Below are 24727 nucleotides of genomic sequence, written 5' to 3'. Positions count from 1 at the left end.
CCCCGACGATCGCGAATTGCCCGGCGCAGACAGGCTTCCGTGTCACGATACATTATGCATGACCTCGAAGCGATCCAGGTATTCGTCGATCGCGGATACGATCGGTCTTTCGAGCGGTGGCTCTAGAATGCTCGAGAAATTAGGCGAAGTCGAACTAAAAGTACAGTAATGTCTCGATATACAGACAATCTCATAACTGATGGCACGCAATCACTTTTTTATGAATCGACCAAACCACTTCAGTTTTTCTGCCAAGCTAGGTGGATTGGTGTACTGGACGATATGTAATTAAAATTTTTTTTAAATTACGTTCAATCTGAATTACGAAAAAAATACAGTGAAAGTTGCTTTCCCAATGTTAAATTTATTTGTCAAATGTGAAGGCTGCGTGACAAACCTGAACGTGAACCTGAATTGATGGGAAAATTCATTTTATTTGTCTTCATTTTTTCTAAAATCTTGTAGTTGAAGTCTATAGAAATATTTTTACAAAATCTTCAGCTAGAATTCGTAATGTTTCCCAAATAATCTTTAAAAGCGCTTTTCTCGAGTCAACATTTTGCATTTTTCAAGAATACTTAAAAAATACAAAGATCGGTTTTACAGTTGTAATTTTCGTTCAGAACCGCTAACTTTCGAACGAGTGATTTGTTTTGAAAGGCTCGACCTTTAAGATATAATTCAGGGCGCATATTTAAACCGAACACGCTGCATATAGCATACACTTGAAAAGCTAATAGGCGCCTATCGCAATAATTTGCATAATTATTCAGGATCTCGGGCACACTGTAACCAACTGCCATTATACTCATGCCAACAATATAACACTCTGAGTCTAAATTGTTCAATTTACCAATTTAATGAATTATAAAAGGTAATAAACCTGGCAGGAATATGTAGCTCCAAGCGCTTTCGAGTAACTTCCAGTTTTTAATGTAGATCATATTACGGTTAATCACTGCACAGAAGAAAGGATACTTTTTCACGGTAAGAAGTACACGTGCACACATGAGTTCTGTGAGTAAATTCGCGAATTATATCCATCTGCGAAGAGCAATTTAAGTTCAGTAAAATGTCAGATAAAACTGGTGTTAATGAAATCTTTGGAAATTATGAGTGGAACTTGTACAAGATATTGAAGCAATAAACAGACACTGCACAGTTTCAAAGAGAAGACAGATTTCGCGATAACAACTTGAAATCGCAAAGACATTTTGCGTAAAGCCAGACTGCCCGAGAAACTTTCTTAGAACCCTTTAAATAATTGGGGAATTCGCGCCTGAACCCGTAATTGATATCGCCATTGTCTTTCGGAAGCGTGCAGTCTTCGTAAATTTGGGAGAATTTTAATTCCGGCTTAGCGGTTCGCCCAGTAATTTTCGTAACCCCGTTCTCGAAGATAATTGCCACGTTTCTACAGCCCCCTAGCCACAGGGTAAAAAAATTGCCCGATGAATTTCATAGCGATCGTGGTATGGAAGAGAAAACGTGTTGTCTCGCCGACCTCGACCGACACTTCTCAACTCAACCACCACTTTCCTCTCGCCGTCTAAACGCCCATTCGGTTACCTCGCGAATACTATTTCTTTTTATCATGGTTCAGCCGTAACTCTAATTCTGCGATGCACCACGGGCCATCCTCGACGCGGCTCTAACTATCGCTTGGCGATTCAGTTACCTGGAAACCTCCTAAAAACCCGTATTTTCGGAATTTCTCAGCTTCGGCATCATTACTGGACCATTGTTTTCAGAATTCCTAATCTCGGACTGAAAATTCTGTCTTTAAACAGAGAACGCATTCTCTGGTCCAGAAGAAAGAATATCCGTGGCTGTAAGGAGAAATGAAAATTCATACACATTAGACGGAACCATGTAATGTCCACGAGACTTTGAGAAAATTAGCTATTTTGTGCTGTAAGAAAACGAAAGTCTTATCTTATCAACTGTAGTAGGTTATTAGCTAGAAAGACGGGTATTTTTCTTGTTTACTCCGACTTCTGTAAAAGCGATTGACGCAAGTTCTTTGCTTAACCCTTTGCACTCCGAATTTTATTTCAATTTCGTTTACTTTAACTAAAAAATAAGGCAATTTAAATAAATAAAGGATGAAACAAATTCACTTAAACACCAGTTTTATTTACACTATTATCGTATTTTGAAATTTTCAAGAGTATGAAATCTTTTGAAACAATTTCCAGGATGCAATCCTGGTTTTCTTTCGCAAGTTTCACAAAAATCTCTTTCTCTCCTTCCTCCAGGTATTTTTCTATTTGAGCAAATTCTTTTCTATTTTTCTATTTGTCCTTATTTATTTCGCGCCTTTCATTCATCGTAAATATTTAGAGGGTGACAGTTATACAGTTTTCAAACTCCGAGCAGGTTGATGTAAGTTACGTAAGTTTTCTCTCGCTTAATAATAATAATAACAATAAACCGAGTCGGTAAGAGCGTCGGTAACGTGTGCGCGACATCTATTTATTTGGACATGAAATAATGTCGAGTGGGACTCGACAATGGAGCTCCTGAGATAAAAACTAATGTCGAGTCACACTCGACATAGGAGTGCAAAGGGTTAAACATATTGCAGATATACAAGCCTCTTACCTCGAAGCAGTTATACGCGGAAATTGTCATTCGGGTGCGTCGGCTGTCCTTGTTCGTTTAGTGCTATGTATTTTACAGCGTACGATTAAGGTCGAAAAGCTATACTGCTTTGAAATAGCAACGTGTGTACCAATTTTTCATAAATTTAATAAGAGACCTCGGGCATTTCCCCTCGGATTACCTTCCGCAGAAAAGTTGATTTTAATGAAACGTTTCAGTAAGAGTTAATTTCACGAGGTTGAACGTTAATCATCCTAGAGCGCGAAAGCGGAAAAGTTCCGAGGAAACGTCGCTGAAGATGAAGAAGAAGGAGAAGAAGAAGAAGAAGAAGAAGAAGAAGAAGAGAAACATGATCGACACGTCCCCGGAGGGTTCGGAACGAGCGTTCCTTACGCTCTTTCTGCCCCGTGAGTTTCCATCGCATCGCCATTTTGCTCGTCACGGAGCAAAGTGGAACGAGGCGCACACGTCCAGCGGAATATAAAAGGGAAGAACGGGAGAAGGAACGATTCTGTTGTAAAATAGCGAGCGAACAGACGGACAGACGAGTCGAGGAGATGTATGAGAGGAGAGTTCAGACCGCTGTGCTGCGTTGCCTGAAAAGGAAACCGACGGCGCCTCCAGTTAGCGGAAGTCGCCCTCCGACTAGTTTTACACGTAGCCGCCGCCGCCACTACCGCCGCCATCGCGTCCCCGGGCAACGTGAACAGCCATGATCGCAGCCCGGTGACGTTATGTACGCGCAAACTCCGCTAATTAGTCCCTCGGTATGTGAACACCGAGGAATTTTCGTAGAAACACGCGGATAATCGCCTCGGAGCGTCCACCTCGACCAGTGGAGACACTCGAAGCGTTTTTAAATTGTTCCGAATGAAATCCTTACCGCGTTCAAGCCTTCCAGGAGCTGCTATATTTCTTTCGCTGGACCGGTAATAAACTTCATCGTCCAGACACTTTCGAAACTAGAAAATTAATATTGCCTGTAATTTTCTGGTTGTTAGTTTGACGATTCTTTTACATTTTCGAGAACTAGATGAGTATTTTATTTTTCGATACGCTAAAAATCAAATCTTTGTGGACAAAAGCTGCCTCAGTAGCTCGGAAAAAAATGATTTTTCTCAAATAATATCAAATAAACTTGAAAATGGATGCAAACACTACAATTCTGGTCCTCGAACCATTAATAGATGACAAAAGACATGTGGAAATGGGTGTGAAACTGCATTCTCCTAACTCGATCTTTAACTATACCGGAATCCAATCTCACCGAGAGGTCGTCCTGGATCGAAGCGCCATTCCCACAAGATGACGTATCGCGATACCAATACAGCAAGGAATTCGCAGGAGGAGCAACAAGACGACGCGTCGCGACAGGGTACCAAGGGCCGAACGCCGACAAATTTAATAACCCTAATGAACTTTTTGCCCGGCGAGAGAGAGCATGCCTCGCAATCAGAGGCTAGGCCCGATTCCTCCCATAAGAAACGCGACTCTTTCTTACCTTGCACGTCGATTAGGATATTAATCTTCGACCGGGGGCCGGCTGGAAACGCAGCCGACCAGTAAGCTCGTTGGGGGACCGATGCAACCCGGTGCGGTGGGCCGATGCAGATCCGAATGCACCGTCGATCCGCATTCTCGAAGTTCGTGGCGCCGCGGTCGGTGCGCACGTTCTGCATTCGTCTTCCTCGAGGACGGAGCATCTGGCTGGCAGAAAATACCAGGACCCGGTTCCTGTCTTCGGGCGCTTCTTTTCCGTGCCCCCTTCCCCTCCGTTCGGCCCACAACAAACCCGGCGCAAGAAGGATGTCGTTGCGCAATTATTTTCGCCATGATTCCGATCGCCGGATCAGATTAAGACCGCCCTTTTCGCCGGTGGAACGCAACGAGGACTTCGTTTGCGATCCGCGTTGTTACCCGACAAAACCGGCCTCCGAAAAGACGAAACGGGTACGTGCGACTATGCGATCGCGACCCGACGGGTCCGACGACCCGCCTCGCCGGCACCGACGAAAACGAAGACGTAAGCAAAGATGAAGAAGTCCGAATCGAGGAACGGACCGCGCTCCGACGTCTGTCGATCATCGCAGAACCGTTTTTGCACGAGGCGTGAGCGGGTCCCGGCCAACCGCTCCCTCCTTCTATCGGTGTTCCGGTTATTAGCAGAGTTATGAATGATACCGATAGTGCCTGGTCGGAGAGCCGCGTCAATGATAATTGGCCCAATTACGTTTTTCGATTGAATCGATTTCGGCTATTCTTACTTTATTTGTCCACCGGTGTAGGGACCGAATGAACTCAAAGTGGGTACGCGAGATTCTAGTTGTGCGAAGGGCTCTTTGTATCGACCTCTCTTGCTTCCGCTTTAACACGTTGACTGCCATGCCACCCATATGTGGCTGACGGAATTATTTGTCCAGGTTTTAAAATGAATTTTTGTGTTAATATATTAATTGTACCAAATTTGATTGTGTTGTATAAAATGCAAGAAAGTTGGAGGACTGCTCGATATCATTCATTTAATTTTTTTCAATTTTTATTTCGTTAAATAACTTACTTTGATTCTATGGAATTTTTTAGGTTTCTAGTTTGGCAGTCAAAGTGTTAAACAGAGCTGATGAGTCGTACGAGTTACGAGTTCTCAATATTTTTGAAATAAATGTGGATTTTTATCGTACTAGATTTACCCGAGTGAAAGCAAGTAGGAGGAGGGCAGCTACTAAATATTAAAAACGAATTGCTTTCCCATTTTAGAATACGTAGAACTGTTGCCTCGCGATCGATAGTAAAGAAACACGTTTAGCGCAGTAAAAATGCCGTTTAACAGGAAAGTCATCGAAAATAAATGGCGGTGCGCACGGATAAGTTGCTCGGTGTTAGTATGTCTCGTTTGCTCGACGTGAGAGTAGCTCGAATGATTCTCGCCGTTCGTAACGAGACGACAAATGGTCAACACGGCAAGAATCATCGGAGCACCCTGTACCTGGTTGTACAACGAAATCAGGCGTACTCGCGTGTATGGAAGTGGTTCGCCCACCGGCACCGCACGCTTTTAAACCTTAGAAAGCTATCTATAGATCGGGAGAAGCGTTTTCGACGATGTGGGTGGGCGATCTCGGCTCGTTCCACTCGATGATTCTATGTGCGGGTCGTCGACGCACGGAAGTCGCGCGACGAGTGTTTACATTTCACTCGTCATTCATAGAACGTCATTGTCGCCCGCTGGTAAACAGCTCGGACTTGCGATCGGGTACACTTGTTTCCAAACAAAGATTTTCCAGCGTCCTGCAACTAATTTCAGTTCTCGTTCAACCTTGGATACGTTAACGTTGCGCTCGTAAATACGTGGCCGTACATGTTTTTCTTTAAAATATTAGGTAGGTCAAATTTATACTGCGACACAATGTTATCTCACAAAATAGTACTATATATGAAGATCGTCAACGGAAAGTCAATAAATAATGAACGTTCCAGGGTTAATCGAATAAATAGTAGCATCGAATAAAATAACGTTTGGATTTGTTTTCTAAAAAATGTCAACATGTTTTTTGTTACAGTCTGCATCGGGACCAATGGCCGCCTCTCCGTTCCGTCTAATAAGCAACACCACTACCGGAATCTTCGAGACCGGTACACCAACTGTACTTATGTCGACGGCAACCTGGAGATCACATGGCTCCAGAACGAGACCTTCGACCTCAGCTTCCTCCAGTATATTCGGGAGGTCACCGGCTACGTCCTTATCAGCCACGTGGACCTCCGGAAGATCGTCCTGCCGCGGCTGCAGATCATACGCGGCCGAACACTCTTCAAGCTCAACATTCACGACACCGAATTCGCTCTCTTCGTCACGATGTGTCAGATGCAGAACTTGGAGATGCCGGCCCTCAGAGGTAATTTTGGGACACCCTGCGTATGGAAGCTTATACTCCCCCACACCCATAATTTGAGCAAATGTTTTTATTGCGTGATGAATTTATGATGAAAACGAGGTTGATAGAATTTTGGAGTGTTAATCTACTGCCTGAAATTTCCATAAAGCCGCCTGATTTTTTGGTGAAATCTTATAATTATGTCATAGTAATGAGAAGCTGATGCATCATAGCATTTTTGGATTAATAAAAGAAACCATATACATGTTTGCAGTCATAGGTATATTCTTTATTTATAAAAAAACGTAAAATTATATAGTTTAACAAAAATTGAATTGCGAAATTTCCATAAAGCCAAACGTTTCTTAAATAGATAACATCAATATTAACAAAAATTTCTTCTAAATTTCGAAATTAATACTTAGTATAATTGTCATTTTTTCGAATAACGTCGAAAATTCGATTAGGCATTGATGCAATCAAAGCACGAAGAATTTCTGCTTCGAGCGATGTCCACGCTTCGTTCACTGCAGTCCATAACTCAGGAACAGAGTTGTACTGTTTACAATTGCCATATACTTTTCTTGCAAGTATTCCCCAAAGGTTCTCAATTGGATTTAAATCTGGTGAACAAGCTGGCCATGTCAAAACCCCGATATTTCTGCTGTCTAACCACTCCTTTGTTTCTCTTGATACATGAACTGAGGCGTTATCCTGTTGAAAAATGAAATTGTCAGTCTCAATTTCTTCAGTGAACGGTATTAAGACTATCTCCAACAGCTCCGTATATTGTGACGAATTCATTTTGTGGTTAATTCGACAGATTAGGGTTTTTTTATTGGCTCTGAACGCAGCCCAAATCATTAATGAGCCTGCACCGAAGTTACGACTCATTGCTACGTTAGGATCTTTTCTTAAATCGTGCCAGTAGTACTTGTGACCATCTGGCCCATCTAAGTTAAATTTTTTCTCATCGGAGAAAATTATATTGTTCCATTCTTCTGTCCAAGACATATGTCTTTGTGCAAATTCGAGACGAGCTTGTTGTGTCGTTCTTTGAGTGCTGGTTTCTGGAGCATTTTTTTCATTTAAACCGCCCTGAACTTTTTAAAATTTGCTGCACACGCCTCGTTGTTATTGGTAGTTGTAGTTTAGTTCGAAGTTGTGCTGCACTTTTTGTTTTCCTTGCTGCCAGCCTCATCAATAATGAATATTGTCTTCTTGTCAATTTTTTATTTCCACCTGTAGGGTGTTTCTTACCACATTCTTCGCCCAAATTTATATAATTATCTATTAAAGTACGCGATCTATTAATTTTTTTCGCAATTGATCGATTAGAACACCCCATATCTTTATAAGCATCAATGGATGCCTTCTCTTCACTGGTCAACAACTTGCCTCGTGGCAATCTAATAAAAATACATAAATACAAATATAATATATATACAATTTTTATGAATTTAAAAATCAATTTTAGTATAAATACGCACATCTGAATTACAATTAAAGTTTCTTTGCTGAGACTCACGTGTTATCCACACAAAATCTAACCACAAACTTTGTGGCTTTATAGAAATTTCGCACTCCCGTTCCGCGGCCTTCGACGAAAATGTAAATAAATTGAAGATGTAAACAATTGTGAGAGAGTGGCGTATATATCTCTACTCAGTAGTCAGTATACAATGTTATAGATATTTGAAAAGTAACAAATTTCTCTATATTTTTTAAAAATACACCAAAATGTAGGTGGCTTTATAGAAATTTCGTGCAGTGTACATTATTTTTAACTTTCTAAAATTATTGAAGAAAGATCCAATCTTCTGTGCGGCCACTTTTTCTTGCAAGCGATGCAAACAATATTTATTTTCTCTAGCGATAACATTTTGAACGCTCGGGGAGAGGCAGCACATTCTCTAGAGTCATAGTAATAATCGTTGGTTCGCGAAACGTAGCGCAATTAAACGGTGACGCGTGTCAACGCGTATCGGTTCCGCAGCCGGTTATTAGCGTTCGAACGTCGACAACGCGGCAACGAAAGTTAATCGGACCGTTGGTTCGCAGACATTCTCAACGGCAGCGTGGGCATGTACAACAATTACAACCTCTGCCATATTCGCTCGATCAACTGGGACGAAATAATCACCGGCCAGAGCGGAACATACTCGTACGTGTACAATTTCACGTCGTCGGAGCGCGTCTGCCCGCCGTGCGACAAGAGCTGCGAGCAGGGCTGCTGGGGCGAAGGGCCAGAGAACTGCCAGAGGTACTCGAAAACGAACTGTTCTCCGCAGTGTTGGCAGGGCAGGTGCTTCGGGCCCAATCCGCGGGAGTGTTGCCATCTTTTTTGCGCCGGTGGCTGCACGGGCCCGAAACAGAGCGACTGCCTCGCCTGCAAAAACTTCTTCGACGACGGTGTGTGCACGCAGGAATGCCCGCCCATGCAAAAGTAAGTAGGCACCAGTCCCGTCATTAAGAACTTTATCGTATCCCCCCCACCGCACCCCTTTCGCAGACAAATTTGTATTTACCTCCATTCCCCCGGTTAATCGTGGTTTAATTGCGCGATTCGATGGAACGTTCCGGAAATTTAAGTAGGGAAGAGACCGAGGCTGGTTAAGCTAATTTTTATAAATCGTTGATTTTTTCCGGCTTATTGGAAATTACTTTAATTGAACCCACGTTGTCGTTTTTATCACGCTCGGAGGCCTCTTAACGAAGTGTCCTTTTAAAGTTAATCGCGAAAAAATACCTGTTAGGGTTTCAAAGAATGTATTTGTTAGAGATAACATACAAATCAGTTTGAGTGCAAACAAATATGAATAGAACGTAACTCTGTTTATTCGAATCCGCGCTGAAAACTACTTCACCGCTAAGCTCGATCGCAAAACGGCGATCGATCTGACTAGCCCACGTCGGCATACGGTGTGTTTCTCGAGTTTAAATAACACAATGGAAAAATAGTGTGTCGGTTCACAATGGCGCACTTATTATCGATAAATCTTGCTCGCGCCGCGCCGATTCGACCGCGGCCAAGGATCGAATGTCCACAATGTTTACGACTCGGTATTGAAACGTCGATGGTTTCAGGTACAATCCAACGACGTATTCGTGGGAAGCTAATCCTGACGGAAAATACGCGTATGGTGCAACTTGCGTGAGAAAGTGTCCGGAGCACCTCTTAAAGGACAACGGCGCTTGCGTAAGGTCCTGCCCGCCGAAAAAGAAGGCTTTGAACGGAGAATGCGTGCCCTGTGATGGCCCCTGTCCAAAAACCTGCAAAGGTGTCGAGAAGGTACACTCCGGGAACATCGACAGCTTCAAGGACTGCACGATCATCGAGGGATCGATCACCATCCTGGACCAAAGCTTTCAAGGCTTCCAACACGTCTTTCTGAACTTCAGCTTCGGCAAACGGTACGAGAAGATGCACCCCGACAAGCTCGAGGTGTTCAGCACGCTGAAAGAGATCACCGGGTTCCTGAACATCCAAGGTGACCACAAAGACTTCAAGAATCTCTCCTACTTCCGGAACCTCGAGATGATCGGCGGCAGAACCCTCACGGAATACTTCGCCTCGCTTTACATCGTGAAAACATCGTTGGTCTCGTTCGGCCTCAGCTCCCTCAAGAAAATCTACTCGGGATCGATCGCCATTTTGGAGAACAAGAACCTCTGTTACGCGCAGAGCATCAACTGGACGAGGATCAAGAAGTCGTCGGAACACGAGAGCTTGTTGTCCAATAATCGGAACGAGACCGAATGCAGTAAGTACCCTTCGAACTTCTCTGTTTTCTTCGAATTTCTAACCATACTCGATTTTAGTTCCGTGAACCTTGATTCTTTAACACTAAACCACGACCGGTCAAATGACCGGTTTCACTAATGATAGATGTCTTCTTATTATTGTAAAAATAAGTTAGGCATTTAATCTTTACCTTGAGCACAAACTAACCTAGTGTGTTTTTTTTTAATTGCAGTCAAAGATGGATTAGTGTGCGACGAGCAGTGTTCCGACGAGGGCTGTTGGGGTCCCGGTCCGGCGCAGTGTTTGTCGTGCAAGAACTTCATTCTAGGGAACGATTGCCTCCAAGATTGTACCGCGCCAGGGTAAATATAATCTCCAATATAATATCATACAACAACAAAAACCTACGAAATTCTTCAATAACGTGTGTCACTTTTTTCGTATTAAATTCGCCTACCTCAGATTCTGGAACGAAGGTAAATTCGCCTGGGGAAATATCTAAGCTCTGCTCGCTTTGAATTAGGTTGGCAACTAAATTCGCGACCTTGCTGTGCATTTGGTGGTTGTATGAAGGTGTTATTCGCTGGAAGCTGGTCGAAAATGGACGTACTATATGTATAGCAGAATAAATGTTTTCGGTATTCGCACTATGCAGAAGGATTAAAGAAAGTATCGCTGTGATAAATGTTAACTTCCCAGTTTCGGTCACATTAAATTAAGCTACTACGACATCGTTGGATTTTTTGGTACTGTAACTCGGCAGCCTACGTGTTAATTATAGAATTTTATGAAATAATTCTGTTCAAGAAAATATGAAGGTCGGAACTTGTTTGCCAACCTAATATGTCTGTGGCCTCGCACTGTTTTCGATCGCTAGACAGAAATAATCCGGCGACGCGGTAACGAACGTTCCCCTCCGGTCTTTTCCAGGATTTACCAGGCAGACGAGAAGACCTGTAAGCTGTGCCACGAGGAATGCGACGGCACTTGCACCGGACCGAACGCGGAGCACTGCACGAAATGCAAACACGCGCGGGACGGTCCATTCTGCGTGCCCGAATGCCCGTCCTCGAAGTATAACGACAACGGCGTCTGCAAGGACTGTCACGGGAATTGCGTGGGTGGCTGCGAAGGACCCGAGAATAACATCGGCCCTAATGGATGCCACAGCTGCGATAAGGCGATCATGAACGGCAATGTACCTGAAGGCTGTTTGCAGAAAGGGGAATCGTGTCCCGACGGTGAGTGGCTCCCTTCGACTGCTCAAATATTTGATGGAACCACCGCCATTTATTCGAAGGGTGTTCTAGACTAACTGATCAGAAAAATCCATTTCTTATATCTTCTCATAGTTCAAGACCTTCAAAATGTGTTCCCGAAACAAACCTATGAATATCCTCTTGAGTTAGGGATATACGAAAAATGGATGAACGACGGTCGAAAGAATCGTGTTAGAAATCGAAGAAAAAAGTTGTTCATCTCAACCAGAAATTTAGAACTCCCAGGAAATAATGGGCATGTTTGTTGCAGGTCACTACTACGAGTGGGTAAGTCCTCAAGAGCAAGGTCCTCTGAAGCCTCTAGCCGGAAAAGCCGTGTGTCGCAAGTGTCACACCCGCTGCAAGAAATGCACTGGTTACGGGTTCCACGAACATGTGTGCCAGGAGTGTACGAAATTCAAAAGAGGGGAACAGTGCGAGGACGAGTGTCCCGCGGATCATTTCGCGGATGCCGACACCCAGCTTTGCATACCGTGCTTCAGCGAATGCCGTGGCTGCTTCGGTCGAGGCCCTAATCAGTGCTACAAATGTCGGAATTATAAGATTCATCTGGTAAGCGCCGTGTCTGTTGTGCAATAGATTGAATAGCTTAAGACGTTTTTATAAACGGTACTAATCTGTTTCACCGTTTTCCAGGAGGCAGACATAGACGGCAACGCGACGGCTTTCAACTGCACGGAGACGTGTCCCCCCGAGTACCCCCATAAGATCTTCCCGGTGGACAGCGAGCCTTATTGCTCCCTGCAGACCGTGGGTCTCGGATACCAGGTGGACAACGAACTCCAACCAGCTATCTTAGCTGGCGTGGTAGTATTCACGCTAGTGTTCATCGTGGTTACCGCTTTGATCATGTACTTCTGGCGCATCCGGGCGAAAGCGAAGGAGAACACCGTGAAGATGACGATGGCGCTAACAGGACTGGACGACAACGAGCCTCTTCGACCGACCGGCGTAAAGCCGAATCTGGCGAAACTGCGTATCATCAAAGAGGAGGAGATGCGAAAAGGAGGAATTTTGGGTTACGGAGCATTCGGGAATGTCTACAAGGGTGTCTGGGTACCCGAAGGAGAGAACGTGAAGATACCGGTGGCTATAAAGGTTCTGCACGACGGCACGGGAGCGAACACGTCTAAGGAGTTTTTGGACGAAGCGTACATCATGGCCAGCGTGGAACACCCAAACTTGCTTCAGCTGTTGGCTGTCTGCATGACGTCGCAGATGATGCTCGTTACCCAACTGATGCCGCTGGGATGCCTGCTGGACTTTGTGCGCACGTTCAAGGACAAGATCGGCTCGAAGGCTCTGTTGAATTGGTGCACGCAAATCGCTAGGGGCATGGCCTATTTGGAAGAGAGGAGATTGGTCCATCGAGATCTTGCGGCTAGGAACGTTCTCGTGCAGACACCGAACTGCGTCAAGATCACCGACTTCGGCCTGGCCAAACTGTTGGACATCAACGAGGAACAGTACAAAGCTGCCGGTGGCAAGATGCCTATCAAGTGGCTGGCCCTCGAATGCATCCAGCACCGAGTGTTCACGCACAAGTCGGACGTCTGGGCCTTCGGCGTGACTATCTGGGAGGTTCTCACCTACGGCGGCAGACCCTACGAGAATGTGCCTGCTAGAAACGTGCCGGAACTGTTGGAGAAGGGCGAGAGGCTACCGCAACCGTCAATCTGCACGATCGACGTCTACATGATCATGATCAAGTGCTGGATGCTGGACGCCGAGTCCAGACCCAGCTTCAAAGAACTGGCAGAGGAATTCGCGAAGATGTCCAGAGATCCTGGTCGATACCTCGCGATCAAGGGCGACAAATACATGAGACTACCTTCGTATACATTGCAGGTTAGTGATACAACTATTTCTTATGACTTGGAGGAATATGAGCACGAGTCGTAGACAGTTTCCGTTTTTGGGAATGTCTTGTAATGATATTCTCCTAATGACTTATCGCTACTCTGCGGATCTTATGCATTTATGAGAAAAATGAGTGGGAGGAATTTGAAATAATAGAAAGTTCAGAAAAATTAGACGACGTCGACACGTAACTTTCAACTTCTTGAAATTCTTCGAGACTTTTATTTTGCATAAAGACCCGCAAGGTACTCATCATAATCCAGGCGAATGGCAGCATAATAAATATATAAAGTAGATATCCTTGTGGAACGAAAATCGTTTACAACTGGATGTAAGAGGAAATAATTTGAGATTCTGTATTTGTAAAACCCTGTATCATGTATGTACTTTCTAACGTGTCATAATATAATTGTTGTAGGACGAAAAGGAAATGATACGGAATCTAGCATCGGACGGTCCAGAAGCGTTGGTGGACGCAGACGAGTACCTTCAGCCGAAATCTAGAGCCCCGCTTCCACCCGGACTTTCAACGTCCAACACTTCCGGTTCTCCGCCGAACACGCCAGTGAAAACCTGCTGGCCCAATGGGAAGCCTCTCGCCGCCGACTCTCCCACCCCCCAAAATCAACAGAACTGGGACAGAGAGTTGTTGAGGTACGGGGCGAATCATCGAAACGGAAGTGCGTCTCACGAGCCGGGAAATTCTGGCCAGCACGCGCATTTCGCACCACCGAACGGGCACTGTGGACACCCCGTTGGATCCGACAGTTCCAGTTCGAGATACTGTTCGGACCCGTTGAAAATGATCAGCGCCAGAGGTAAGCGGCTGCTCGGTCACTTTATCGAAAAACTACACCTTTCGTGCTCTACGTGGATATAACATTTTACCTACACCGGGAACATCCATTAAACTCTCGCTGCTATCGATAAGTCATTTTACACACTAATAAAATCAGCGTAGAGAAATGTACCAACTGATTCGCGTTACTATCTTTTCCAGATTGCGACGTAACGGATGATTGTTACGACGGCGATGTAAACTCCGTGCACCAGCAGGCTCAAGTAGGAAACCTGAAGCTAGACTTGCCATTAGATGAAGACGACTATTTAATGCCATCGCCGCAATTGCCAGCAAACACGACGCAGTACATGGATCTCATAGGGGACTCGAAGCCAGCAGGTAACTACGAACTTCATCGTAAATTACCAACAACGCCGTTTCAAAAAATTTTAGTTACCAACCCTTCGTCCATGTGCATACGATTCTTTTTAGGTTTTAACGGGACCTATTAAATAAAGTCACTGCTAAATCTGTAGGGTATTCTTCTAGAAAATATTGACTGTTGCTTACCCTGTGTTTTACCACTGCAAGGGTTAACAATAGTTCCCGTTTCTTATTTCCAGACATGGAACCGAAGCGAATCAACAATGGTTACCGGAAGTACCCGGAATTCCTGACCATCCAAGGGAAGACGTCCTTGGACAATCCCGAGTACATAATGTCTCAGGACGAGGGTCCGTTGACCCCGCAAACGTTGGGCATCCCGACGCCGGATCTGGAGAAGGTCCTAACGAACGGGACCTTCGGATCGCAGGTCAGACAGAGGAGTTCGGAGGAGGAATCCGACCACGAGTACTACAACGACTTTGATCGCCTGGAACGGGAGTTGCAGCCGCTGAAGCCTCTCAGGAAGAACGAGACGACCGTCTGATTCCAAGAACTCATAAGCGAAATGACTGTTTCCGTTGTTCCGAGTCGGAACCCGTAGAACTGGCATCGTTCGGCCGGAACCGGATCCGGCTAGGTTCTAGCTGGAGCCTAGGAGTTAGGAAGACATAGGCGACGGATTCGGTTCCTAGTGTGTAGGAAACTCCAGAGTACTTAGAAAGGACACTTCGTCGGAGTGCCGTGTTTCGATTGTGATTAGACGTAGAACGCGAGAACTGTGCTAACTTCCCGACAAATCCCCGGGGAACGTGTCTCGTGCACAAGAAACTGTCGCGTACGCGCGTGACGAACAAGTAGTGCAAAGATAATCTTAATGTGCCATTCGCAGTGGCTTGTAAATAAAGTACTGTCTACCACTTGTTTAAGGCTATTCTAAGAAACGACGTACAGTAAATGGCATAAGCGATTGTCTACACCTATACCTTTACCTGACTTTGACGGTCCACGTTCGTCCCGCGTCACCTCTTTCCCTGTGTCGGATTCACGATTATGTCACCTGTAGGCTGACACGCGTTTGGTCGCCTATTTTCATCCAAATGCATTCCGCGTTTGGAAAGCTAGAATATATTTGAACCACTCGTTTGCCAAATCAATCAAATTCGCAATATATAAGGTAGAGAAAATTGATGAAATAGTACGCGTTCATTGTTAAAAGTTCTTTCAAGTTTTATTATTCGGTGGTATTAAACTCGATTATTAAGGTTTATTCTAAATGCGAAATGTTAAGCATTAGTAAAATGCTTTGGCAATAAAACCTGAAAATACTGGATGGATGGTTAATCGATTCGACCTGCAAACTCATTTGAATGACTCGTTTCTAAGAGATCCGTTTAAACGGAGATGTGTGAAAGTATGCTTAGAGCTGCTTAGCCTATTCGCGAGTCTGACACTGTTCTTTCCCCGGTAGCCGCCTACACGAAACATCGATTCTCTCGAAACGAAAGAGCCATCCTAATTAGGCGAACGTGGGCCCCTCTGTCTTTCCCTCTCTCGTCTGGTTTCCTACGTTAAAATTCGGCACGCCGGAATCTCCCGTTCCACGCGATCCACCATGGATCATGAGATGTCAAAAATGGCACCGCGGGGCCGTTTGGTAATCGCGGAAGTTACGATGCAAATTTCGAGCGCTCCGGCTGCGCAATATCTGCGCGGTTCGCCGTTGACTGTGATAAGAAACGTTCTACTATTTCTCGTGGACACTTGAAACATCTTGCCCGCTGTTCCATCCTGTCGTTCTATATTTTCTCTCTCTCTCTCTCTCTCTATCTATCTATCTATCTATCTATCTATCTATCTATCTATCTATCTATCTATCTATCTATCTATCTCTAGTATCGCAGTAAGCTACGACAGTGCGACAACAATTGTCCTACTTTACTGCTCGAACGCGAGACAATCGTATCCCAAGGATAGCACAAAAGGAGGATCGCGTGCACGAGGACCAAGAGGAAAAACGAACAAGGGACCGTTCTCGTTTCGCGATTCCACTTAAACGTTTACAACCCTCCTCCCCCATATATTTTTGTATGCCATCGCCTCCGCGAAAGGGACCAATGAAATTGGCCGTAGCCAAGCACGGATGTATCTCGATTTTTATAGAAGAAAAAACGCGTCTTGTAAATAGACTAGGGACCACTAGCCCGTAAGGACTTTTACGAATGTAAAGAACGGAAATGTACTTGAATAAGTTAAGCGAATCCGTGGCGTGTTTTTCTCCTTTTTTTTTTTGTTTCGTTTTGTTTTGCTTGGAAGAGGAAACGAAGAAAAAAAAAAGAAGACAACGATGGAAGAAAGCGTGGGCGAAGCGCGGGTTGCGCGTGCCCACATTGCGCGCCGCGTAATCGATTAGGAGTAGGACGTGCCATGTTGTGTACAGGGAACGCGCGATGCAGCGAACACCGTTCTCACCTGTGTTCACCGGGGAAAAAAAAACGGATCATCTCTGGCGTTGCGTTTCATTTGTGAAAGATGTGCATAGGGCGTCCGCGAGATTGACGATCTCATTCACGACGGTATACTCGGTGGACAAGATCAACACTAATTGGCGAAGTCAGCGCCCCGAAGTACGCATGACGCATAATTCCTAGTACGATCGGTTGAAATGAAATGTTACTCCCGTTCGAAATTTCCGCGTGTGGAATCCGTAAAAATTGTCCACACGGCGAAAGTATCTTGTCCGCGAAGTATAAAAAGCTTTTCGAGGGAATAAAATGACGTGCGGGTTTTCTGTGATAAATGGAAAGAAAGGTTTTAATGCGAAAATTGTTTTCTCTTCTATTACGTTTCGTTGTTTTAACGCGGCCAGCTACGTTGCTGGCGAGAACGTGTATCGCACGGATTTCCAATCTCGCTGCACGCGGAATGCAGAATCTTGCTCTTAAATATGTAAGCAAATACGTATCGTGTACATTACGTCTGCTATTTTAAGTGTTATAAAATAGTTAACGTTAGCGATTTCTCTATTGTGTAATATACAATACGATCATTCGTCGCGTCGCCAAGCGGATCAGAATGTATCATTGTAGAAAAACGCGTGCGCGCGCCCAATTCGAAGCTCTTTTCAGAAATTAGAAGAATGAAAATCTTAGCGAAACCTACCTTTCCGCATTTCCCTCTACCCCATTTTTCCCCCTGGTTCGACGATATTTTATTTCCTTTCTATTTTTGTTTTTTTTTTTTGTTTTTTTTTTCGTCAACCGAAACTAGTATGGAGAGTATGCGTGTGAACTAGAAATTGTACAATACGTTTGATCGCCGGGATAATTAGCTACGAGGAATTGCATTTGCCATTCGGTTGTGGACCTATAGAACTTATAAAACTTTATAATATCATTGTGTTATCGTAAAAAAATTATTGTAATAAAGAATCACCATCATTCTTATGAGTTAACGTAAATTCCTTCGTACCCAGCTTTTCGTCAACTTCATTTACTAGATGCATGCAAATATTTTAGGCTTTGTCAATCGACTTATAATTAGAACGGTTGTAATCTTCCGCACCAGAGACATCACCACCCCCAACCGTTCAAGAGTTAACAATAAGATCTAAATTTTGGTTTTGCAACTTGCAACCGACACAATAGTATCCAAAAAATATTTTTAGAAGAACATACAAAATTGTTATATAGTAATATATAATTGCGGTTGCCCATGCAAGTGTTAGGCCCGCTACACACATCCGTTGTTTTAACGTGTGGCGATCGAATCGGAATTGCGGTTCAGTTGAAAGGCGTCCACTTGCGTCTTTTTAACGTGCGTTTTCTACTTCTATCGAAGATGGAGGTGTCCCCGAAAAAGCGTAGAGTATTTGCCTATTTTGTATATAAATGCTATTGTTGCAAACAAAGAACATTTTTTTTTGGTGCATCCTTTTATCCATTCGAGATTTACACGAGGTAGATTTGCTACATCCTTTGCTGATCTAAGAGAAAATGCTGAAAAATTCTTCTATTATTTTCGATTGAGTGTTCACTCATTTGACGAGCTGTTAGATAGAATAACAGGAAGAATCGCATCACAAGATACATGGATGAGACGTGCTATAACTCCCGCAGAAATGTTAGCTATAACTCTTTTTTACCTCTTCAATGAAAAGCTCGATGTCTAATAATGCATCACCGTTTGTGTCGTTCATTTTGCGACAGAATAACGGACGTGTACATCACTGACATGCGATAATGTAATGACGATCGCATATGCGATTGCGGCGACCGTGCGTTCTTTTGGGGAACTGCGGGAAATATTGCACGCAAGAGCGACGTGCGGCGCCGCAATTACGATTCAAACAAATGTGCAGCGTTTAATTGAATCCATAGTACTTCAGACCGCAGTTCCGGTACCGCACGGTCGCTGCACGTTAGAACAACGGATATGTGTGGCGGACCTCCTTTTAACAAAGTAATTACATAGTATACCTAGTAATATTTATCAAGACAGTGGTGCAGAAAAAGCTGTACGAGTTCGAGTAAACATTTGAACCAGATTCTTGTTCCGCGTAAAGTTCACGAGGTAATGGTTACGCAACGCGCGTCTGATTGTGAGTAATACGGCGTGGTATGTGTGTACGTACATTAGTACACGTACGAAATTCCACGAGTCACTGAACGAAGTTTAATAACAACTTTTCCCACCCAGATTCTTCCAGCTGTTATCGGCAGTTGCTCGTGAATCGTTACGCGACGCAGATGTTTATGCGTCTCGGCGCTCCTAGTGTCTCCTAGTGTGATTGCAAATAAATTGCAGAGAACGTTACAAATAAATTCATCATTGCAAACGAAAAGGTTTTCGAAACGAAATTTATCTATTTAATTATTTATGATCTTTAATCGATCAGTTGATCGAATTAAGCAGGACGTTCATTTATCACTGGACTATGCAATAAAACGTTATGTTTCTATATAAATGTAAATGTAGCGATGGGACTAATACTTTAATCACTTGCTTCTTTTTAATTCTATTTTATGTTTTTATGCCGGATCAACTTGTTTGAACTTTTTCCGAAATCAAATGACAATTGTTTGATAGGAAATGTGATCGTAGTATGTTGCCTATTGATTGAGAACAAAGATTTCGATAAGAACTCTTCCATTGCTCGTTACAGAGACGAACGTAAAATGGAGACGATAGACGATCCTCATCTGAGACATCTGTTCGATGGAAATCACATATTTAACGTTTACAATGAGAATGCCATAAACTTATCAGTCGGAGCTCCCGGTCCTGACCTACTCCAAAACCTGCCAGATATGATACAAAGAGCAACGGACCACAAACTGGTAAAAATAAATGATTTGTTACATCACACTAAATTGTCCAAGTTTATTTATTAAAGAACTGAGAGTGAAACACGGTAATTCGTCAAGATATGGACTAGAACATTATAGAAATAGGGACCTAGTTACTGTGGGGATTCCAATTACTGTGCCCATCCTAATTATACTTATTTTTAAAGAATAATGAATATTAGAAAAGAGATAAGAAATTTTTTTCATTAAAATCAGTTAATATCTATGTTATACGTCTCTTTTTTTAATATTCATTATTGTAGGAGTTTGTTACATATATATACATTAATGTTGGTGACGATCGATCGTCGGCAGTCAGCTAGGACGATCTGACATTCATCCGTTTGTCTCGTCTGCTCGTTTCACTGGTAACCGGTTGTCATTACAAGCCGTCGATCGATTTGTTTATAACAACCTGATGTTTGAGCGTGAACAGCGTAACACCAGAATTTGTAAAACCGTCAAACAATAAAGATCTTCTTCCTATATTATGCTTTGAAAATAAGTATAATTAATACAGGCACTGTAATTGGTACCCCCACAGTAGTTGGGTCCCTTACCCTATATCAGTTCGAACGAGGAACGTTGATGAGAAGTTAAAGTTGATTAGTCATTTCACATGATTCAAACTTCTTATTTGCGTTTTATTTGTTTTTTAGAGGACGAAAGTGTTTCGCTTTTTATGTAATCGTATTGCAATTACATTAAAAGGATGCTTCTACTTCTTCTTAGGAACAAGAACGCAAGGAAGGAATGTACTATCTCTTTCAATATGGTCCCACTGCAGGTTTGTGGGAATATCGCGATGAATTGGCGATGTTTTTAACCAAGCGATACGGCGATCCAGTAAAAAGAGAAAATTTAATTTTGACCTGCGGCGCTACTCACGGCCTTCAACTTTTGCTGAACACCGTCCTTTCACCGAATGGAGTGATCTTCGTAGAAGAAGTCACTTACATGATTGCTCTGGATACGTTCAAGCAATTTCCAATGATTAAAATGGTAACAGGTAGGATACATGTGCAACAAACTAAAATAATTCAAACTTCAAATATTTCGACATATTAATTCGCCAAAAAATTGTTGAAATGGCCTAAGTTACAAAAATAGTTTAAATAGTGTGTCTCAAAAAATGATTTAAATATTAAATGCACTTTTTTTTGTGGCAGTACCAATGAAAAACGATATAATCGATTTGGACGCGTTTGAGAAAATAGTCGCCGAGGAAAAAAGTAAGGGTGAATTTCTTCTAACCGACGAAAAGATTTTCTGGGCTATGTTTTACACTATTCCCACTTTCCACAACCCTACCGGAAGCACGATACCTCCAGGTAAACAATAAATTACGTATATGTTGTAATCGATCGTACAGTTACACAGTAATTTGTGAATTGTGTTTGGGGATTGTTAATTTTCTATAGAGAGCTGCAAAAAATTGGTTGAAATAGCGCGCAAATATTCTGTGCTGGTTACTTGCGACGATGTCTATAATTTACTTTACTATGGAGACGGTTTCCCGCCCCATCGATTATATTATTACGACGATCCAAAGGATACTGAATATAAAGGTGGAAATGTAGTATCGAACGGATCGTTTTCGAAGATTCTTTCACCGGCAATTCGCTGCGGTTGGATGGAATGCCCGCCACGACTAGCAAAAATCTTTAGATCGTCGTAAGCATTTTTAAATTAAAAAAATCTATACTACCATTTCCTAAATTTTCAGAACTATATATCTTCATTATGTTTTTTGTGCTCTCGTGACCTCGTTTCTACAAATTCTATGATTTTACATGTTCGTGTTTCAAATTTAAAAACCTCCAGAGGGATCTTACAAAGCGGTGGTGCTGTTAATAATTACGTTTCCGGTGTTGTTGCGAGTTTACTGCATCTAGGGATAGAAGATGAGTATCTCGACAAACTAGTAAAAATTTACAGGGTGAGTTTCACAATAAAGAACAAATTGTACATAGACTTGTACACAAACTATTTTACATAGATTTTCGTTTATCATTTATGAGATACAGATAGAAAATTGTAATTCTTATGCAGGCTGTATAAAAAGTTACGGTTATAATTCCAAGGATAATTAAAATGGAACCCTACTCATACATTTTGGGAAGTTCTATGTATGTGTATATTCTTTTGCAGGAACGATTAACGACATTATGTGACGCGTTAAAACGTTATTTACCAACGTGTTGCTCATTTCAACAACCAGAAGGTGGTTACTTTGTATGGATTCATCTACCATCAGGTACGTATTGTGTACAATGGCAAATAAAATTCTTCTATACCAAATAAAAATGAACATTATTTTCTGTAGGTGTAAATGGTACTGATTTTATCAAATGGTGTCAAGAAACACACAAAGTATCAGCTATACCTGGAGTAAGATTTTCATACACAGAAAAGTGTCACAACTATTTGCGACTGAGTATAGGATTTCATAGGAAAGAGATTTTACAAACTGCTGCACAGAGTCTTTGCACTGCTTTACTATACTATATTAGAAATAATACTTAATTTACACTAAAGTAGCTGCATGAAAGCTGCATAGCTATTAGTGCCATCAATAAGTATTTTAAAACATTTAAATATACTCAATTATAAAATAAGAGAAGTAGATAAATACTGAAATGAAATTATAAGTATAATACTGAAAAATAAGAGAAGTAGATAAATTTAATTCAATGGTAAATTAAGAATAAAAATAAAATTTCTAAAGTACTAAAAATATTGACAAATTTTAATTATTTTATATACAGTATGTTTGGCAACAGTTCGGAGAATATTTAAGAAGTAATTGTACAGGACAACATAAGATAAAAATCAAGAATAAACAAATTGTATGTATAATCCATCAATATTAGGAGCATAAACAGTGATGCATTACATAAAAGACAGAGACGCAGAGCAATCTTACATGCTGCTGTTAACTTAAAAACAAAGCCAAAATTGCAATTTTTGTACTCTTGACTTTTGTCTTATATAATCATGAAGAACAATCCGCTAAATTCACTTTCACTTATGAAAGATAGATATATATACATATATATATACGGCAATATTAAAATGACTATGATTCACGTAAGAGTTCTTTCTCTTTTGTTTGTAACAACTTCTCAGCATTGTCAATGTATTCACGACTTAAATTATTTATATAATTCTCAATTCGAAAAACCAAATCTTCTGACAATTTTTCTTTTTTTTTCACTGACTTTATATGCATATTTCGTACATCGGTAATGTCCTCTTTGCATTTTACAAAATATCTTTTTGCTGTCTTTGCTAAGGTTTCCCTGTATTCCTTAGTAACTCTATTAAATACAAGAACAAAGTTAATATTGTCTTAGGTACTTTTGAAAACATAATAGTAATACGTGTCCTACTTACTTGGGTATTGGTATATATAGCGTAGTACCATCTTGTTGTGGATTCAAATTCATTTGAGACTTTGACAGAGTATTCAGGACATCAGGAATTATTTGAGGAAAGGCAGACATATTCATTACTATTATTTTAGGTTTTCGACTAATTTCGACTATCTCTTGAAGTTGATATTCAGTCCCATCAAATTTTACAATTAACTCTTCAACAGCACCCACACTTGTACGCAGGCCTATGTGTTTCGTCAATTGATTCTTATAGTCTTCAAATGCTTTATCAAATAGCATATTCATACGATCTACATTTACAACTTCACTTAATTCATCAGGGTTAATGTGCACAACTTGTGGTTTTTTCTTATCTTTTCCGCCACCTTTAATTTTTGATAATATTCTCGTAGTGGAAAAAGTGTCAATTCTGTGCAGTTGCGGAAAATTATACAGATTACATCGTTCATTACAGAAACTTGAATTACTAAAATTATGTAGCTTCCGCAAGTATTTAATTGAAAAACTATTTTTATATATGCAGAAATTTACTAAATTTCTTGCACACGAATGAAATTTCATTGAGACTGTCATCATCTTACTTCTTTTCTAATTCACATATAGATGCGCGATGATTATTACTCTAATAATACAAGGAACACATTTTACTACTAAAATATTGCAAAAGGTTACAAACTTATACGAGTGAACATTCGTACAGGTGGCGCCATTAAATACTATGGTGCTACACCCTAGTGAACAGAAACCTAACAGATTCCTTTGATCTTATCACAGACGAGGTATAGGAGTAGACCAATCACCATATGGGGTTTCGTGTCTCACATGTAAACAACTGTAGGGGTTACGTATATTGCCGCACCTTGCCGCAGCGCTAGCATCGCCGGCATCAGCCGCGTGCAAGCGGCAAGAGCGAGTCGCCGCTCTCGACTCCGCGTGTCCGACGAACCAAGGCGGATTTGCCGCCGCCGAGATTACACCATCGCTCTCTCGTGTAACTACCTTCGTCGAGAAAAGACGTAATAAAGTCTCCGTACTACAACACGCAACAGTGCCTTCCATCCAGTTTCCGGTTTCCCGGCGGTAGTAGGCCGCAGTCTGGAAATTCCCCAGACCGTAAACCTACACAACTGGTTTTCTTACGCCCTCTACGCTGACGAACGATAAATGTTGGAACTAGATCCACAAAAATGATCAAATCTGACACCGACGAGATATATATAAAGACTGCCAGCCTTATGGGAGAATGTGTCGCTCGAAAAATGCGGTGTTTTCTACCGCCCTCTAGGATAGATTTTGGCTGGAGTAAGAAACAGAAGGCCAACGACGGTATCTCGTCGGTGCAGAAGACCACTAAGGAAATTCTCGTCGGTGAGAAGGTGAATCATCACGGAACCATATCGATTATCAAATGTTACATTCTCCGACAAACGTATTCAAATTAAACAGATATTTTTT

The 24727-nt window shown here is 42.2% G+C and overlaps 3 protein-coding genes across 7 annotated transcripts in view; 2 read left to right on the top strand and 1 right to left on the bottom strand.

The window, feature by feature from the left end:
- Egfr (epidermal growth factor receptor) overlaps positions 1-17972 on the top strand; it is a 261244-nt gene extending 243272 nt beyond the window's left edge. For all 3 annotated transcript variants that reach the window (XM_076791257.1, XM_076791256.1, XM_076791254.1), the window contains 10 exons: positions 6162-6497; positions 8538-8922; positions 9564-10240; positions 10454-10583; positions 11152-11462; positions 11752-12053; positions 12138-13349; positions 13780-14179; positions 14362-14541; positions 14766-17972. In XM_076791257.1, coding sequence (XP_076647372.1) covers positions 6162-6497; positions 8538-8922; positions 9564-10240; positions 10454-10583; positions 11152-11462; positions 11752-12053; positions 12138-13349; positions 13780-14179; positions 14362-14541; positions 14766-15073 — 4241 coding nt within the window. In that variant the 3' untranslated portion in view covers positions 15074-17972. The remainder of the gene's footprint in view (positions 1-6161; positions 6498-8537; positions 8923-9563; positions 10241-10453; positions 10584-11151; positions 11463-11751; positions 12054-12137; positions 13350-13779; positions 14180-14361; positions 14542-14765) is intronic.
- A 1064-nt stretch (positions 17973-19036) lies between these two features.
- LOC143355421 (2-aminoadipate transaminase) lies at positions 19037-23041 on the top strand. 3 transcript variants are annotated; one of them, XM_076790210.1, is made up of 8 exons: positions 19037-19098; positions 19691-19865; positions 20607-20883; positions 21044-21205; positions 21296-21548; positions 21699-21813; positions 22026-22131; positions 22201-23041. In XM_076790210.1, the coding sequence occupies exons 2-8, from the start codon at positions 19704-19706 to the stop codon at positions 22398-22400; spliced, it is 1275 nt and encodes a 424-aa protein (XP_076646325.1). In that variant the 5' UTR covers positions 19037-19098; positions 19691-19703; the 3' UTR covers positions 22401-23041. The 3 variants fall into 3 exon arrangements, with proteins under 3 accessions (XP_076646325.1, XP_076646323.1, XP_076646324.1); XM_076790208.1 differs by lacking the exon at positions 19037-19098 and adding an exon at positions 19222-19474; XM_076790209.1 differs by lacking the exon at positions 19037-19098 and adding an exon at positions 19223-19370.
- Mrrf1 (mitochondrial ribosome recycling factor 1) lies at positions 22954-24015 on the bottom strand. The gene is made up of 2 exons (XM_076790211.1): positions 23271-24015; positions 22954-23194 (listed from the first exon to the last, which is right to left on the bottom strand). Exons 1-2 carry the CDS (start codon positions 23846-23848, stop codon positions 22954-22956), a joined length of 819 nt encoding a protein of 272 aa, XP_076646326.1. The 5' UTR covers positions 23849-24015.
- Between the last annotated feature and the right edge of the window lie 712 nt (positions 24016-24727).

This window comes from Halictus rubicundus, chromosome 7 (genome assembly GCF_050948215.1).
Source record: "Halictus rubicundus isolate RS-2024b chromosome 7, iyHalRubi1_principal, whole genome shotgun sequence".
Lineage (NCBI taxonomy): Eukaryota > Metazoa > Arthropoda > Insecta > Hymenoptera > Halictidae > Halictus > Halictus rubicundus.
This window is presented reverse-complemented; position numbering and strand designations above follow the sequence as displayed.

Bases quoted from the DNA above. Each gene is read 5' to 3' on its own strand.
- LOC143355421 (XM_076790210.1), top strand. From the start codon at position 19,704: ATGGAGACGATAGACGATCCTCATCTGAGACATCTGTTCGATGGAAAT. The intron at 20,884-21,043 runs GTAGGATACATG...TTTTTGTGGCAG, and splicing joins AATGATTAAAATGGTAACAG to TACCAATGAAAAACGATATA. The intron at 21,206-21,295 runs GTAAACAATAAA...AATTTTCTATAG, and splicing joins CGGAAGCACGATACCTCCAG to AGAGCTGCAAAAAATTGGTT.
- Mrrf1 (XM_076790211.1), bottom strand. From the start codon at position 23,848: ATGATGACAGTCTCAATGAAATTTCATTCGTGTGCAAGAAATTTAGTA. The intron at 23,195-23,270 runs GTAAGTAGGACA...TGTATTTAATAG, and splicing joins CTATATATACCAATACCCAA to AGTTACTAAGGAATACAGGG.